At 32.9% G+C, this 19669-nt stretch overlaps 1 protein-coding gene across 6 annotated transcripts in view; it reads left to right on the top strand.

The window, feature by feature from the left end:
• LOC135840903 (protein sickie-like) overlaps window positions 1-19669 on the top strand; it is a 92156-nt gene that overhangs the window by 32442 nt on the left and 40045 nt on the right. For 5 of the 6 annotated variants that reach the window (XM_065357654.1, XM_065357656.1, XM_065357657.1 and 2 more), the window contains 3 exons: window positions 6415-6582; window positions 6996-7113; window positions 8230-8282. In XM_065357654.1, the coding sequence (XP_065213726.1) occupies window positions 6466-6582; window positions 6996-7113; window positions 8230-8282 (288 nt within the window). In that variant the 5' untranslated portion in view covers window positions 6415-6465. Of the gene's footprint in view, window positions 1-6414; window positions 6583-6995; window positions 7114-8229; window positions 8283-14603; window positions 15010-19669 lie in introns of those variants that run through there. The other variant, XM_065357658.1, reaches the window with a different exon arrangement.

The following is a 19669-nucleotide window of genomic DNA, read 5'->3' as shown; positions in this document are numbered from 1 at the left end:
TTCTTTGGGAGGTTAGGGGAGGAGAGGGGAGGGGGAGGGGAGGGGTTGGAATAAGACGACCCCTGTGAAATAGAGGGATTGAGTTTTTGTGATTTTTTTTTCTTAAATTTTTGGGCAAACGACAAAAGTAGATTTTAATTTTTTTAAAGCAGAAAATCAAGTTCTCCATTCCCACTTTACCTCAGAAAAAGTTATGTTAGATTCGGAATTAGGTACCTACATATTTCCATTTTAATTAAAAGTTGGTATAAATTATTTTCAATGAAGATTTCAGCAAAAAGTTGCCTATACACACACAACTCATAAAAAGCAATAAGATCAGCTTGTTCTTATAATACGATCATATTTAATGAAACTGATTTTGTTGAATGTAATTTTTAAAAGTTCTTGAATCTTATTCTATTTTTAACATTTATATGTACCTACATACCGACTTACTTACCTACATACCTACCTACCTACCTACCTACCTATTTACCTATATGTATTTACTGCTTACACAGGTTTGTTGAAAGATAATAGGTATATTTAATTACTCGAGCAAAATATAGCATTTTCATGTAGATAACCTTGTTTGTCCGATCTTTTTATCCCGCTGACGCTAAAATTATTTTTAGTCTTGTCATCAAAATTGAAATCTGTCAGTCGAAAGGAAATAATGATGGGCTGAACGTATTAAATTATGACGTCACGAAAAACTCATGATGTTTGATAGAAGAATTAAATCAATAATATGATCTCAATTTCAGCGTGAGGAATTCTGCATCTTCCTAGATCTACTTGTGATGGATGAAAATATTAAATTTTAAAAACTAAATCCAGTTTGTTGAAATGATGAAAAATTGGGACTTAGTGTGTTTTCTCCCCCTATATACCTAATTTCGATGAATTCTGTGGTTGCTCGAAATTCTCTGTATTTTTAATGAACTATCTATTTTTATGGTTTTTAGACGTTTATATTTTCACCTACAGGTACCTATTCCAAAACATTTCACTGAATTTTAAAAATTGCCCTGAATATACTTTAAATTTATTGGAAAGGGTTAATGAGGTAAACTGTAATTCTGATCAATTTATTCTCACATTAGAAACCTCAGATACTCGAAGCAGCCAAACTTTACTCTAAACGAAGCAAAATACGAGTAGCATACCTACGCATTTTATGTTCTTTTCCTTTGAATAAGTTTTTCGGGTTAAGTATAGGAGAGTTCTCATTTAAATGTTTACAATGTTCTACCTGAAAAATATCTAACGATAGGTACATATGTATCTACATGTAGGTGAGTACCTAACTGATTCTTTGGTAAATTTGTAATAGGTAAGTTTGGTATGTATAAGACTCGAAATAATATCAACTTCAAAGCAAAGCAAACCGATGAAAAGTTTTGGTTTTGATATTCGCCGGCAGACGTGTCTTTCATGATGAGAACCACTTAATGTATTTTCTTGTTTTCTTTCATTCTACCACTACCTAAGGATAAGGCCAAGAATAATGTTGGGGAAGCTAAAAACCCAGTAACTTATTGCTTGACGTACATAAGGGTGCAAAACGTGCCGCTTTCATTTCCTTGTACGTATCTACGAAATTGCGATTTTTTACGTCTACTTCGTCTCGTATTGCATAAGAGAAAAAAAAGAGTACATTTCTTAACGGGAATTTAAGCTTCGTTTAGTACTTCGTGTAATTTACTCTGAACGTATAAGAATATTTGTTTTTTACCTTTTCGTCGTAGACTATGTAGATAAGCTGTTTTTTATATTTATCTATTTTCTTTCCTTAGAAAAATATCACCTTATTTGAATAAATGTGGCGTGTTTATTTTAAAAGAGATTTTTTTGTGGACATTTTAAAATAAATATTGGAGGTGAAAATTATCTCAACGATTTGGTGCAGGATAATCTCCTGTGGGTTTTTTTTCAACGATCTTTAAAATGCTGAAGAATAGTATCTAATTCTACCTATACGTAATGGGTTCGAGGTTTTCTTGTTTCTTTAACAGAATACTTATTTGAAATATTTACACTTTACAGGTTATCAAATCGACAGATATGACTTCTTTTTTGGTAAAGTCTTTGAAAAAAATGTCAAGTATACTTCGTATATAGGATGGTAGATCCCTGTCAAATACTATCTAATATTTCGAATAAATTTTTGATAAGAAATAGAGATTGAAGAATTTCTCATGTATTTTTGTTGCTGGCGAGTTCAAAATTTTGAAACGGAGCTTTAATTCATTTAATAACGTTGACCACCAGGGCCGTAGCGTGACGACTTTTGTGGGCAGAGCAAATAAAATGCTAGCTAAGGCATGAAAATAATTCTGGGGAGAACTTGAATGGGAGAGGGAAAGGAAGGTGTTTTTGTGAGACTTGAACTTTTGTTTCCAACATGTCCATGTTGAAAGTTTACAAAAATGTATTTTAGAATAAAAATTCTTAACAATTTTCAAAAAAAAAGCATAAAAATATTGGAAAAAAAACTGGATTTAGTCATTTTTTTTTTAGTGAAAAAGAGAATAGTAACGCAGATTTTTCTATCCAGGACGAAATTTCCTTCAGCTAGGGAATTGCCCTCAGCGTACAATCACTTATCAGACACTTTGTAGATCTTATGAAATCGCTCAAATTACTCTAATCTCGCTATATAGATGAATCAATTAACTAAAAATTAGTATATTTTATCGCCAATTTGCCTAAAGTGGGCGTTTGTTTATGTAGATCTACCGCAAGAATGATATGTCACGAGTTATATTGAATGGGAAAGCAGCCCGTCAGTGTCAACCTCGAAATTATTATTTTTTGTTATTCTCACTCTGGTGTTTTTTTAATCTGCTTGTCATGTTTAATATTTTTCATTTCAACAAATTTTACGCCAAGTGAGGCTTTTTCACTAAAAAAAAAATATTTAAAAAATGAATTTCGGTGAAATGTTTATTAAAAATGATGTAGAATATTTTAATTTGAAAATATGTGTTCGCCTGTAAAATTTTGTAGGCATGAATAGCTACGTTCGTCTCTGCTATTGTAAATTGCGATGTCTTTAGTGTTTTCTCTCTCACTCTCTGGCCATTTGATTGTGAATATGCAAGGTACTTACATTACCACAAGTTGTTATAAAATAGTCCTAATAATTTTCACTTTATAGAGAGATAGTAAACATTAAATATTAACATTCAGTTGCACAATCATTTTTTTTTTTTTTTTTTTTTGTTACCGGTATCTACTGCAAATTTGAAGAAAGAGAATATTGAGGAAAGTTGTCGAACGACGAGGAAGATGTGATTCAAAAACTGATAGAAATGTGTACATATTACGTAGAAGTAGTTGGTAATAGGTCTAGGTATACTTACCCATTTTTTGAGGATGCCAAAATTTTTCGAAAAATTCGTGTGCATTGCAGCAATTCTAAAAAAACTAACTGGAATCTCCTTGCATTAAAAATGCATTTTTTGAAAAGGTTTGGCCCTTAAATATACCCTTTTTCTCATTCATGTCGCGAAAGTAGTCCTCGAAACGTGATGGTATCTCTATCTATGCAGGTATGTAGATGAAAAATTGCTGGAATTGAAGGTTTCCAGAGCTGCAACTCCCTATTCTCACTGCTCAAGATTTTATTTATAGTTACCTACCTGTTTATGCCATTTTTGGGGTTATTTTAGATTTAATCTCTTACAAGGTCCTCAATTTTTCAACTGGGTAACTTAATTTTTTTCGGAGTGCTACCTACCTTATGAGTGCGAATGCACGAGTAAAAAACGACTGGAATCGATGTCTGAGCAACTATTAAAACTCTCATAGGCTCCCATTAATTTTATGACAAAATTAATTTTTTAAAAATAATGGAAAAAATAAAAACATTTCACTCGGCTCAGTTTAGCAAACGCGTCAAGACGAATAATCAGACTAAAAACAAAATTCAGGTTAAAGGTTTTCATTACCTACTCATGAATAGGTTAGTATAGTCATCAATACATTCGGAGAATTCTGCGTAGGTAGGTAACTAGATAGGCCTACTTATTATGGTAATGTCAAAATGCACAGTGGAATGCAGTTTACTATTTATTCGCAAGAAGGGCATCGTAAGAGAAGCATCGCAAACACAACGTGTATCGTCCTATAATGACATGCCGCGCCGTCTAGGTAAACCCAGTTAATTAAAATTTTTCAATCTTAACTCGTTATAAGGCGGAATTAATTAATCCGATTATAATATCGCACGAGACATAAAATTCAGCACAGTTGTAAATTACGTCACGTTTTAAATTTATACCTACCTGTGCCGATGTTTTGTCCTTAAAATGCACACGGCGATATAGGTATATAAGCTATTGGGATTTCATGTAAACCCTTACAAATCATAAATCACATCGAACACTAAATCATTAAATATTTTATACGACGAGTGATATACGGCGGAGAATTTTTTGAAAAATTTGCTTACCGGATTCGTCGGTTTTATTGTAATCCCAAAAGGATTCAGTAATAGCTCACAGGGTTGTTCGTTAATTTAATGCGCTCTATGTCTGTATAGTATACCTAGTTCACGAAAGACACAAAACGAAGGGATTAAAGGATCATTTTACACAGTGTCATATAAACCACCTTGCTGCAACGATGCGACGAGATGGTGCTGAATTTTACCTGCCTCAGTCTGTTCTGTTTGCTTGGTTTCGAATTCTTTTATAAAAACCATTATAATGTAGCCCAGGTTGAGGGACTTGTTAACTGTTTATCATTTTTTTTTCGGTCTCGAGCGGGTGTTTCGTATACAAAACATTGATATACATTGTTGGCCTGCAATCCTGCATAGTGCATACCTATGTTAGATTTTATAAAAGTGATAGTATTTTATTATAAGAAATGGGGGAGAATATTGAATGATTTGTTCGCTTTTTCATTGTATATTGTACCACACCATATTTTTGTTATGAATGAGATGGAATGTGTACATGAAGCTGAATAGACTGGACAAAAATTAGAGGGGCAAAAAAGTTGAAATTGTGATATTTTTTCGATATCTCTGTAACGCTGCATCCCCCCCCCAAAAAAAATCTCATCGACCATTAAATTTTATCACTTTTGGAGCTCGGACGATGATTGATACTGCATTATACATCCTGCTGAGTGTACATGAAAAGCAGCGTTTCATTTTGCATGTTCGACTTATTGCCTACTCTTTTATTTTATAGGGCAGACATTTTTAAAGATCGTGCGTGTTTCCTCATTCTTTAGAGCGAATTTCAGCTGAAGTGCAAATTTTCTTGCATCTTGCGTGAAAATAAATGTAGCCAATCCCAGAACCTTCTCCACCTCCTCTGAAGCAAAGTGTTCAGGACAACGTGTGCGTTTATTAAATTCATTCTCCAAAAATGATTTTTCCAGTTTTTCCAATCTTTTTAAGCAAATTCAAAAATTGTTGAGTCTTTATCCTGGTATTTATAGACTCGGAAAGACATTTTTCGTACTTATGTATGAAGGTACTCTATCAACTTGTTATTTTCTTCATCACTCGATTAATCCATCTTTTTTACCCGACGCAACGGTTTCAATATTTGGCAGCATCTTTCATTTTCAATAAGCCTAACGGCAGATATTGACTTTTCAACACTTAATGTCAACAGTAATAAAATTCCTGACTCTGAAAACTGAAAACAAAAACATAACTTACTAGCAAGTTGTAAAAATTTATTACTTGTTAAATTATTTGTAGAATTTTGAAAAGATTAATTGACCGATAAAAGTACGACATTGAGTAATCGAGGCAATTAAACATCATACGACGAACGATATTCTTTATTTATCGAAGAACAAAGTGAAACGATTACATATCTTACTCGAGTTTTAAAGTTGAACAAATGAAATATAATCTTGTCACACCAACGACAAGGAAAAATGAACTCGATTAGGCAATACGTGCGTTTGAACTTTATCAGAAACTACCTATGAAGATTAATTTGATGAATTAATTTTAGGTTACGATGAGTGTACCTATAGTCTGCAGGAGGAACTTTTAAAATAGATTCGTAGCATGACGTTTGATTGTTATGGTTGGAATCATTTCCTTCTTTGAAAAAAGTAGATATTACTACTGCTAACCTAATTATTCTGTCGTAATATCTATTATCTTTAAAGATATTAGGTACCTAATTGATAAAATTGCGAATCGAATTGAAAGAATTTGAAGTAAAGTTATACCAATGGGTAAAGAATAATATCGCGTGCTCTTATGTAATGCGTGGGCGGGCGTTATCGTATAAAAATGCACATTATGCCTATGTATGTACCTACTTTCACTGTCGAGATTATGTTTTCGATAAATTAATAAGTATGATTCGTTGAACATGTAAAATATCTACGCTTTTTTTTACATTCGTGTAAACCACTCCTAAATTTGGTAATCGTTTCGTTTTGTAGGTGAAGAATTCGCCAAACTGAAGATAATGGGAACGCAAGAATCCACATAGGATGGCAGCTTGTATTAGCAGGGGTCCGAAGACGACCTCTGCTAACCAACACACCCTCGTTACAACGCACGCCACTGGTTGTACTCAGCAACAACAGCAATATAATCAAATCATAAAGGTAATTTAGCGACTAACATATTTTATCGGTTGCAATTTTTCCACTGTAAGTACCTATCTACTCGTACCATGCAACGTCGATATCGCGTTTATAGTCAATTTCTCGTAAGACTGCGATTTGGCATTGTCCTATTTCATTATCATTAGAAATGCAACGAATAAGTATACGAGTATAAGATGGGCATAGTCTTGATATATTTTGGCATCCCTGACAAATTTCGTAATTACATTAACGCGACCGTTTTATCAATAACGACACGAGACGCGACCTAACAAATGATAGATGCCGTAAAAATGTCTCGTATACTTACGATTATAGTTTCTTCGATTTTCCTCCCTATAACGCGAACATATTGGTCTAATTTCACATCAACAATCCAACATATGGCTTACATATGTACAATATTTTTATAGATTTACACAGAATGGGGAAATCATTATTTAGAAAAGGCTCGTTTCAAGAAATTAATCCAGAATTTGCAGAGCGATTTGACCGATGGAGTGTTACTAGCTGATGTCGTAGAAGCTGTTTGTAAGTATGAATTTCTTATGGTATCTTCTTATACAGTACCTATCTTACTTAAATGAGTCCGAATCGTAATTGTAAGCACTTTACAGTTATACCTTACCTGGCATAAGTTTAGTTTGAACTTCACGTTGTTGTAATTCTATATGACTAAATGTAATTAAGTATAGGTACGTACGAGTATTAGTATCGCACAAAAATGTCAGCAGTTTGAGATGGATTCGATTGAATTAGCTTTCTTAGGTTGCACTAGTAGAGATTATCATCTTGCTATCATCTTTCATCGTGTTTTATATTACCTACCTTTACCCATCCAGTTTCGCCTACTAGGCACTCTTGTGGTAAAAATCTTACAAATTATATTGTGGGTTCAAAGTGTCTCATGTTGAGTAGGTATGCTCAGCTTTCTGAAAAATATTTAACGATGAAAGCGAAATTATTCAAATTATCTCCACACTTGAATAGGAAAAAACTTGATAAAAATGAATATCTAATTGTCTACCTGGTACTCAGACTACTTAGTACATATCTAACAAGCTACTCATAGTTGTAAAATCGTAGAATGTCGCCAACACGGCTCGGATTTTCAAAAACCCAAAATGTCTAATGTTTTCATTAACGAGGCAATGAATAAACAAAAAATATTCATCGAATCAAAAAAAAAACGCAGGTTTTTTCAGAATAAAAAAATAAAGTAAAACCAATGGAAATAACGTTCTTACACTTGAAATTTGCTGTAATTAATTTGAAATATCCACTTGAAATGCTTGATATCCACTCATGTTAAAAAAATGCTTCAATAAATTGATTCATCGATTTATCATATGTTCAAAAAACCCATTTGGCAGACAGAGGGAACAGATTTCAATCAATTAGAATGCAAAACATTTAATGTACGAGTTCAAAACTTGAAAACAAAAATCTAAAAATTAATTTGAGTGCGGTTCATAAATTTCGAGCGAGGTTTCTGGAAGAAAAGTGGAGAGGAAGGGGGTTTATGGAATACTTCGTGTGAATTTTTGTTTTTAAGATATTTTGTGGTTTTCAACAAATATTGGCGTAGGTATAACATTTTAATGACATTTTATTCAAAGTAATCTCAGAAATCTATTTTTTCCTCAGGTGGCCAAAAAGTTCCAGATATTAACAGAAAGCCAAAAACTCCCGTTAACATGGTAAGTGAAATACATAAACGCATAAAATTTATGTTTATAGGTATACCAACATGCAGATTTTTTTTTTTTCATTAAATGATTCGTATGTGTAGTCAGCTTACCAATTTTTTAAAAAAAAGATCATAAACTGAAACTTGAAAAAAAACCTCTCACACGATTAGAGTCATTTGAAAACGAGGAAGTCGCACGTCGACGATTACTCCTTAACGAACAATGTTTGCAATTTACATGACAAAAGCTAAAGAAGTTGCATTTTTCACTTGGAAGGCGTACTATCGTTGAAATTTACAACAAAGTTAATTCCACGATTCAACCGGCGCTTTATTCGAACAACGCTGTCGTGAATTTTCTCCGTCTGCTTTGAACGTGCATTTCCTTTGAAATACAGTATTTTTCTCTCCTTGTCCCTGCTCACGTTTAAATGAATCGTTGTATCGGACAGTTTAGATTTTTAGAGGCATCCGTATTATACATATGACAGTTTAATTATTCTCCAAGATAGCACTTCAAGGGTATACCTACAAAAATATCTCGTCGTTTTGTTATTAATTATTCGTTTGTGCCTTTGAATTCTCAAACAGTACAAAAAGAGAAAAAAATTACTCGAAAGTGTATAAAATTGCTACAATTTCAGCTGTCACGAGCAACGCGAATAACCCACAAAGATGTAATTTGTTAATACAATAACGATACAAATAAATGTTATCAAATTATTCAATCCGTAGTTTTTAAAATACGCGTAGCTTACGATAAAACAAAGTCGAATTAGCTTCACGCAAAAAAGGGTATTAGCGCATAAATTCTTATTCAAGAGGGTCGTGACCGGCGAAGATTCGAATTATATTCCAATTAAAAAGCACCACTGTTCTTTTAAAGGTGAAAAATTGACCCTTCCGAAAGAAAAACTACCCACCAACGTGTTCCGATTTGGAAAATTAAACGACCGTAAATTTTCCAGCATGAAGGATGCGAAAAGGCAATCTATAGATGTTGCTTTTTCGCCAACGAATTTTCGTGTATTTTTAGCACCACTGTACTAGGTAGGTACGTGTGAATCGTAATTCGTAGGAACAAGTATCTGGTGCTCGTATCGAAGATGGAAAATATTCGTCATCTCGTATGTTAAAAAAGGAAAAACGGTCCGATACAAAAAAATAACAAAGAACATGATCGCAACTGGTTTCTGTCGATAGGACACGCTTGTCAGAAAATTACTCGGTAATGTGGTCACCATATTAGTGACGAAATCCATACGTTCGGCAATAATAGACATCTCGAGAGGAAAAACGTGCTATTAGCGAGTGTTTTCTTAGATATTTAAAAATATAAAAACACGCGATTAGATTTTTTCGAAGTGATCTCGCCTAAGATGGGGGACGATATGGGGATTTGAGATATGCATTTATAGGTACGAGTGTAAGTACAGGCATCTACGATTCTACGATGCTTACTCACTCCTCGTACTCTATATCTATAAATCATTGTATTTTAAATTCGAAGCTGTCGATGTTTTATTGAATTCAAAATGATTTAAATTGAGTTTGAAATGTGCATTTTGGTCTCGTAATAAAAGAATCAAATGCATTACAAAAACAAATTCCATTTATGAGCCTTAAAATAATTAGGTACCTCACTTTCATCAAGGCATATTTATCAGAAATTGTTTTCCATACCTAATACGAGTACATATTGCATATTACATTTTACTAAAAATTATTCGTCTGATCAATTTATTATTATAGATAATACGTAATTGAACATGATACGATTTTAATGTACCTATAGTAACATAAGTACGTAAGAATACGATTTGAAATGAAAACGCGGTATTTTAGGTCCTAAAGGTCATTACCATCTCGTATAGGTAACGATAATCACTAGCGTTAACGCGTTTACACGAAAGTGCATCATAATAAACGATACACTATAGGTGAGCCTGCTGCTTATGCACTGATTGCGAAGGTGTCTATAGTCTATAGCTATACATATAATACCAAAGACGAGATTTTCATGATACTTTGTGGGAGTTCTCATGCACAAGTAATCAGGCGAATGAAGACTCGTTTGAAAAATACGCTGCGACCTACGTTCAAAGCGTTTTTTCAAGCAGATGGCCGTTCGAAGAATGCACTTGGGTTATTTTGATGCATTTTAATATCTAAATGAAAGGTAATATTTTACAGATGCATTGATATTTTTGAGAGGTTTATGGTTTTAATAAATGCCTAATATCGTACAAGTACATTTTTACACTGCACATATGCATCATGCACGTATTATAGGCTATGTATAATTTTTTCAAACTTCCGAATGATTTAGTGGGTGATATTTTATTCGAAGATTATGCGCGACAATAGTGCGGAATGTTTAATAGAGCGTGATTTGTCTTTTTGCTCGGTAGATCTATTTTATTCTTATTCTACGCCATATAATCGATTTTTCGTACTTTTGTTAGGTACTCTTTTTCAACAACGGTGAAAGTTATTTTCCTTAATTTGTTGGCGAATAATTTTATACACTTCATTGATTTATGAAAACGAACAAAATTTATTTATTTTTTGGCAAGTAAAATGATTAATCTACAACACGTAGGTACTTACACAGTTACACTCTACACTGTATGGTAAGTATATTTCAAGGGTTTGTAGGAGGCACTCAAATTTGCAAATTTTTAATGTTTTCTGAATTCTAATTAGTTTTGGGTTTCAAAAGGTGCGATCAAATTTTGACTATTCTCTATAATATACCTAACAAAGTTATAAATGATTTTCCAAGTAGGTATGATAAAAAATTTCGCGAAACAAATTTGCGCAAAAAATTATCAAATGAACAAGGTCTATCAGAATGAGCATAAGATGAAGGGGCAATGGAAATATGCTTCATTTACTGGAAACTTTCATATACTTAGTGAGCTGGAAATTTGCCATAAGTACATGCAAAGAGATCGATGCATAGCGTCTCGTTCTCATTCGCATTTCCCACCCTTCCTCGCTTCTCTCGGTATCCTTAGGAAATGTATGGAATATCTGATGAATAAGGTAGGTATGCGAAATTTTCTCTAATAAACACAAAGCAGTTTTGAATTTTAACAAAATCTATTTTGATACGTGAGTCGTGAATATATAAATAGATGGGAAAGCATGAATTACGTATTCAAAAAATTGAAAAAATTAACGTTTTGATTCTCACGGATTGAAATGCGTTATTTTATCGACTAAAAAATTTCTGTACCTCATGCAATGTGGGTCGTAGTTATACTGTCTTCTTTTTCAAAATAGAGTAATATTAATTTCCCTTCTCATCTTTTTCTCAAATTGTAATGTTCTATTCTAGCATTTGGAATTACTAGGTACAAATTTAAATTTCTAGAAAAATTGGCAAACACTATATTAAAAACACAAAAAAATTTTGGAAAAAAAATGAAAATTAATAATTTTTTGAAAATCTCTGCTTTGGTTCTTTCATCTTAGGAGTAAGTAGGTAATTTTTTCTAGAGTGCAAGATGGAGAAGGAGGAGGTAAGAGAAGTGTTTCTTCGCCGATTAAAAACTGATTTGAAAGCATCTACACAGAGGATTTTTTTTAAATTGAAAAATTGAATGTCTACTTTAGTGATTATTATTTTTTTTTGCTTCTTCAATAAATTTCCTCCAATTCATCCTTCATTATACTTAAGCCTATAGGTTTTTTTTCTCATGGATTTCTAACAAAAAATAACAAGAATGTGTTGACAGTACTTTTTTTTTTATGCTTCACCTAATTCAATTTTTTTATTCAATGGGTATAAAAATTGTTTTTTTGCGTCAATAAATCATAAAAATTGTTTGTTTTCTATTGTTGTAAATATCATATTTTCGTTTTTTTGCTCATATTCTTTTAATTTGTTTTTTCTCTCTTTGTTTTTTTTGAAAACTACCTACCAAATGTTTTTTTCCCAAAGAATGCATTTCAAAAAGATCTACATGCACATATTGAGCAATTCTTAAAAAATGATGAAAAATAACTTTCTTAAATTAATTTAGATAGGTACGTATCTAGTGAAGGCCCTACCAAAATAATCAACTTCTTGGGTTTCTCATTTTAATGGGGAATTTCGCTTTGGGGAAAGCGGGTTAAAATTTTTTTAAAATTTGCTGAACTTTGTTCAATATCACAGTTGATAAACTCTCTTGTATGCGGAAGAAATTAAGACGGGTTAAGGAAGTTATGTTTTGTTAGTGTACCTATAATATTTGTAAAAAATATTTCCAAAAAAAAGTCTTGTGCAGCTACCAGTTGATTTTTGATAAATGTTAACATGTTCCTTATGGGAATTAATGCAAGTTTCATTCAAGCACTGCCGGTGCCAGAAGGATTTTATGATAGCTGCCCTGTTACAGACTTCACAGATGAAAAAATTATCAGAAATTAACTTTAAAAATGAGTCGCAGAGAAATAGAAATGAAGTTTTAATGAACCTCGAAGTATGAAAACATCCGCAAATAGCCTCCAGCAAGCGATCCATTGCGGACGCAATCTGCGTCGAAAAATTTCAACATTCTTCATCCCTTCAACTTAAAGTAATTACGAAATGTTTTTGACGACTTCTTCTAAATTCTCTCCAAGCACAACAATACCTACGATATTTGCGGTTTTCTGGTTAATGTTAAACTTTTTAAAAAGTGTGTAACAAGATTTGGTCAAGTTTGTAAAAGTTTTTTTATTTTTTGAAGGCATGAGAAACAAAGTCAAAAGTTTTCTCATTTCGAAATAGTAACCAAGAGATGAGAATGAGAATAACCACGTAGCTTGCCCAAAGAAGAGAAAGGCATAGCGAAGTTTTCATCCATCGGAGCGTTAACATTTCACTACGACAAGGATGTTAGGCTGCGACAGTATTTAATCGTTGTATGTATATACGAATGTGCTACATAAAGAAATACAGCATCGTAAAAGTGAAGGAGGTTTGATTTCTTGGCTATACGACGTGGTACCTAAGAGTACCTAACTAACCTTTTTGTGTAACCTACCTATACGCATCGTGTAAGTGTGTGTAAACCTTCAGGTTGTAAATCTTTCACTACCCTTAAAATTAATATTTCACGGTTCATTTGGGTAAACTTTATCTTCACGACTGGTTATCCTCAATAAAAAATGGTTTTTAGTCGACAAATCACGTCAAATTAAACTCGATAGTAGATTTTATTGGAAAATCACTTGAACCGACAAGTCGTAAAGCGGAGATATCAGCTTTGCCAGCGACAATGATAGTAAGATCGTAAATGCGCCGAAAAACATTTATGACCTCGGCGCAAAAACAATATTTTCGACATATACCATTAGTTTTGTTGGCTAAATGGTTGGCCTGAAATAGTGATGGGAATATCGAGGAAATACTACGTCGATATAGACGATATAATATAGGTAAAAGTTTACCATGTCGATAGGTATATCGAGATCCTGATTGTGTCTTGAAAATTGAAATTATCGCGATCAATATTCAATGATTCATCAGAAGATCAGAAGTGATTTTTTTTTAAATTTAATAAAAGTTTAGAAGTAGGAATATTTACTACTTAGGTACAAAAATTCTGAATTGAATCAAGAATCAGGCAAGTGAAATTCAGCTCCTCAAAATTTTCAATTGGTTTTCAAATTAGAAAAACTGAATTCTTTGAGTGAAGCAACTGAAAAATTCAAAAGTAAAAATGCATCTCATTTTTTTTTTCAAAATGGCTTGAGCATGCTCATGAATCATGATTGAACTTCGGGATCTGTAATCTGGATGACGTGTTTTCATCCTGAGAAGAAGCTTTTCTGTGTAGGGTTAGAGGGTTACTCGGCTTCAGTTTGAAGTACTGGAAACAGGGCATAGTGAGTCTGGATGCCTCTGACCTTCCGAGTTCTACATTTCACTTTTGAATTTATTAGGAAACAAATAGAACGAAAAATTGTTTGAAAATAACGAAATTGTTCGCTGTCAATGTCAGATGTATCTCGTCATTTTAATACCCCACCTCAGGTGCCTGATACTTGGTGGTGTGTGGCCTTTCTTTCCACTTCCAGGCACAATACAGATAATATACCTAATGCATATAAGTGTAGCCAAAATGTATTCGGCTTTTTTAAACGTATACTTACATATTAACGTCGTTTAGATAGTAGCGAGATTTTTTAGGAGGGAAAAAAATTATGGATTCAAGTTCATGGTTGTGACGTCACAGTCCAATGGTTGGGTGACCTCCTGACGCAATTATCGACCACGTGCTGATTTGGTCGTGTTATGCAGTGCCCATTCCTACCACTATACGTATCGAAACGATGCTATGGTGCCCTATTTTATTTAGTTTTGTTTTAGGTATTCCGCATCAATAGTTTACATCTAACGGACTTCTCTCTCTCTTTCTCTGCTTCTTGCCATGCTATTGGTTACCTATGCGCGATTACCTGTCTAAAAAATCCAACGGGTTGTGCGAAGTTTATACCAGCGAGTATTGTTATCTACGCTTCGATGCGGTACACGTTTAAATTGCCCAACTCGCGTTAACTTTTCGATACCGTTACCGAATAAATTCGAATATTGGCCGGATATCATGTGCGAAAGTGCAGTGCTGTGTAGTGTCAAAAAGTCATTTTTCCGGTCAACTGTACGCACGCGGAGTTTGTCAATTTGGAAAATCACCTTCATCGATCAAATATTATAATTGCGAATCGTCGATCTCGATCCTGCATACGTAGCTTGGCTCCAGGTAATGATATCGATACCTTATGATCGAGGACTTAATTTTCCAAATTAACATTTTTCCTGGGTACCTACCTGAATTCTATACCTACACCACGTCAATACCTAATTGTAACGAATTTCTGTCTTACGATTCCCTTCATCACCGCACCACCGCTCTCTTTCTTCGATTTCGCAGCTAATATTTGATTGCCTACGAAACCACTTCAAGCACGTATACGTACTTTAAACCTCTTAAATAATTATTAAACTACAGTTTTCGTTGTATATACATTCGTGCAGTAAAAAATAAACTCTTGTAAAGTTTATCAAAAATCAAACATTGTAAATGCGGTGCTATACGTTAAAACAAGGTGCCTCACATCGTAAAGAAAAATACCAACCTGTCGTTTTCTCGTTTATGGAAAACGACCGATGGTCTCGTATAAGTACACGAAGCTTTTCACATTGTTCAGATAAAAATCGCTTGACCGGAATAATCCAATGGCTTAAGTGTACCTTACCCATGTATTTTGAACGTGTACACTGCAGCTAAGTCTAGGTAGGTAATAGGTACACAAGGTGACACATTTTTGTGACATTTTAAAGGGTGATCACCGCAAAACACGCAGTGTTAATTATTCGTATTTTATATGAAAATTTACACGCTCTAGGTCTCCTTTGTGTTTTGATGCATGTACTGTTTGTGTGTTTATTACGAAAAGGTGCGAAATTTTTTGCAATGAAAATATGTACGTACATAGGTACATAATAGTTATGGCTTTGCGTGTATATACCTACCTGTTACAAATGTTTGAGCAAACGAAATCGTAGTGCTTCTATTCGCCAAATTGGCTTTAACTTCATAAATACATAGATACGTTTTCTGACTAATTTAATTTATACGTGTTTTATCGAGCATCTACAGGGAATCAAAGGTCAATTTTTTGTATCATCATTGTCATACGCTATTTATTACAATCTTTCAAAGAATTAATATTTTCCTCGAATTTAAGTGAAAAAGTGGGTATTTATTGATTACAATGTTTGTACAAAACTATCTTGTATATAATAAATGATCAATTTATTGTTATTGATGAACTAATGGAACACTGATCAACTTTAACAAAACATTTCTCTGCTATCAACATTCAAAATTTCAAGATTCAAAAAATTGTCAATGTTAAATTGGATTCTTTCTTGATACATAGATGATGCTATAGTTTTATGAATTAATTGGTATTTTGAACGATTATTCAAAATTGTGGAATTGGTTATGATTATGAACAATGCACTTTTTCATGGCAAAATACTCGTGAGAATATTCTATTTCATTAAATAGGTATTTGTGAGGTATAGTCATTTTTTGTACCTGTATTAAACCTCTTTCCTTCCCTTTCCTTCACTTTTTCAATTTGAAAAAGTTTGAAAAATTGCAATTTTATTACTCATGTTGTTGTTGGATTGTGAGCAGGGTAAGTTCATACATCTTTCCTGCTTAAGGAGAGAAGGCATTCGAAATGACAATGGTTTTCCTGGTATTTTTAGGTAAATTACTAATTAAATAAATTTTTAAAAAACGATATTATGCTGTCTCAGTAAATAAATGGCAGAAATTTTGAGTAAATTGCAATCATAAGTAATAAATTGGTATTTTTAGTTGTGATTTCTTTTTCTTTTTTTTTTTTTTTTTTGCTGAAATAAGCCAACAATTTCTTAAGTAGGTATACGAGTGAGTAAGTTCTGGTTTTTGCGAATCGATTTTTGAGATTTGAGGAGTAAATTTTCATCGCTTAAACGTTGCAGTGATCTTTCCTCTTTTTTCAAAATATTAAATGAATGAAATGAAAATGAATAGAGCTTAATTTAGAAAATGGAGCGATTTTAATGCTGAATGAATTCATTTCTTTGAGATCAAAACATCATTTTATAACGAAAAAGTTCTATTTGAGCATTTTTAAAAATTTGTATTTATGATTCCTTTTTTTTTTTGAAATTGATAGAAAATAGTTAGTTTTATTTGGAACTTTGTTTCTATGGGTGGGTCTGGGTACATAAGTTTTCATCGTAACAAAATTCATCGAAGCTATTTTCATAATCGTGTTAAAATAGTTGCATGAACTTTCTTCGAAGGATAATAATATTAGATAATGATGATCGAAGTGACTAAAGAGGCCTTCAGCCCAAAAACGTAGGTAAGTTAGGTACCCATATCCATATTTTAAAAAATGAAATAAAATGTTCTGTACCTATTTATATCTAAATAAGCATCTAAATTTTGGTGATTTCTACGATCCGATCTCTATATGTACTTGAATTTTCTTTTTTTTGCAAGTTTCAATAATAATACTTAATTATGAAATGCAATGTTGATTAAAATAGGTATGTACTATAAACTCTGTTTGTTTATCCATATATATTCGTGATAACCTGTTGATTAAATACACGATAGGATTAACATAAAGTTAACGTTACTGTGTTTTTTTTTTTTTTTGTTGAAAGTGTTGTGTAGTACTCATTTGCAACAAAGCAGAATATTTTAAGACTTTTTTTCATTGTTTCGTGCGATACCCTTTTTGAGCATAATTATTACGCTTAATTGATACCGCGAGTATTATGTACACCTACCCGCATCCAGCAGTTCCTTTGTTTTCACTCCGCCTCATTAATTTTCTCGCACCCTTTGAAAGGCTTTTTGTAATTTAAAATCGTACTTACCTACCTAATACATACCTATATGTACGCGTATTTTATTCGCAACTTTTTTTTTTTCAAGGTTCATAAATATTTGGTACCTATTTATTTTACATATTATAGGTAGAAATACATTGTACATATGTATGCTTGGTTCGTTGCACACATGTTGACTGTTGATCGAGTTGAGTTGAATTTTTTACCTACAATTTTGCATGTATTTATTCAGCGTCACGAATACCAGCGAATTTCCTACCAAGTTTCTCGTTGTTGGCTTTATTTTTTCAGTTTAATTTTCGCTCATGACGAATTTGGAGTCATTACCACGATGTCGTCACTTTTTACTCAGAATTTCGCATTCGAATCGAATGCGTTCATTGTTTCAGAACAAGCGTCTTGGCAAATTCATACAAACGATTGAAACTATTTCGGCGTAAAGACGAACATAATAATTACCTGTACGTAGCCTACTCGTACATAGTGCTTTAACATCAGTCAAAACAATACGACGAGCTGAATTTTTCACCAAATCATTTCCTTCCATGAAATTAACTCGAAGGTCATTAGCGGTTTACCGCATCGTCTACGTGTCCAATCAGTCCCGCCAAAATTGATGGTTGTATGGAACAAAGATAACGCGTCCATGTTACTTATAGGTACTCTAGAATATTTTACACAGCGAAATTATTCATACTATGATACCGTACTTGTAAATCCTACATTCTTGTGAACCCACTACGACGATACAAGATTATGTTTATTTTCATTATCACATTAATCAACAATACAAAGAGGTCGATTTTTTGAAAAATTAAGGCCTTGGCATTTTTCAAGGATAGAGTGAGTACCTAGTAGCTGGTAGTTTATGGGATTGAAATTTTTAGAATTTCAGTTTGAATCACCCAGACGACAGTCAAACAATTTGCAGCACATACGTAATACACATATTTAAAAAACGATTCGTTTCCAGGAAATTAATTTGAAATGAGAAGATGAGTTGGTCATTTGTATGAATTGTCCTTCACATCGGTGTACTCATTCATCGTCACTACCATAACCTAAAATTAAATTCCTAGTCTTTTCTTTCGAAAAGCTTGCATAATTATAACCTTGCCCTTGGGTAACATTTTTCACTTTGCTTTGCTTGTTTTGTTTCGTACATCGTGCTCCACCCCTCATACATCACAATTTCATATGCTCGTATAATCCCAAAAAAAAATCGTCACTCGAAATTTTTTGTCTTAAAGAAAAATTGCAATCGTCTCGTCAAGTGCAAGATCAATATTTAAACTTGTAGACGTCGTGTCAAACCGCACGAGTTCTTGTGTCGTTTTACTGCTAGTGAGCTGGCATATAAATTACCAACTTATCTGGAAATTACAATCATATGGCGTTTTCATGACCTACACATCGATAAAGGGCATTAGTACCCAAACGTGTTGATTTGTTTTAAATAGTAGATACCTACACCTAGATTATCGATAAAATTGGTCAGAAAAAATTTAACAAGATACTTTTTATGAATAATACCTACTTTGTATCATGTATATGGATAGTTGGATACGAATAATTTATTCGAAGAAAGAATTAATTTGGTTTACCACCAACAAGTATGCAACTCAGGTTTTTCTACTAAATACATACCATACTTCATCTCAATAAAAAAAAATCACAGCGTTCAAAATATGGTTCAAATGGTTCTAGGTAAATTATACTTTCTGCCTGCAATATTAAGATATGCAACATATTATACATGCGTTCATTTTTTCATGGTTTCTCATCGGGCTTTTCAGTTTTATGTAGAGGGAGGATTTGTATGCCAACCAGATGAGAACAAATTTGAGATAAAACAGAATTTAGTAGTTTCAAAACGTTTATTCGGTTGATTGATGAATTTTAATAAGTAGGTACTTGTAATTCATCATAAAATTAGGTAAAAGTTCAAAAAATGTAAAATTATGTTTAATTTCAAATTCTCTTTTAATCCAGTCGTC

Source organism: Planococcus citri, chromosome 3, assembly GCF_950023065.1.
Source record: "Planococcus citri chromosome 3, ihPlaCitr1.1, whole genome shotgun sequence".
Taxonomy (NCBI): Eukaryota; Metazoa; Arthropoda; class Insecta; order Hemiptera; family Pseudococcidae; genus Planococcus; species Planococcus citri.
This window is presented reverse-complemented; position numbering and strand designations above follow the sequence as displayed.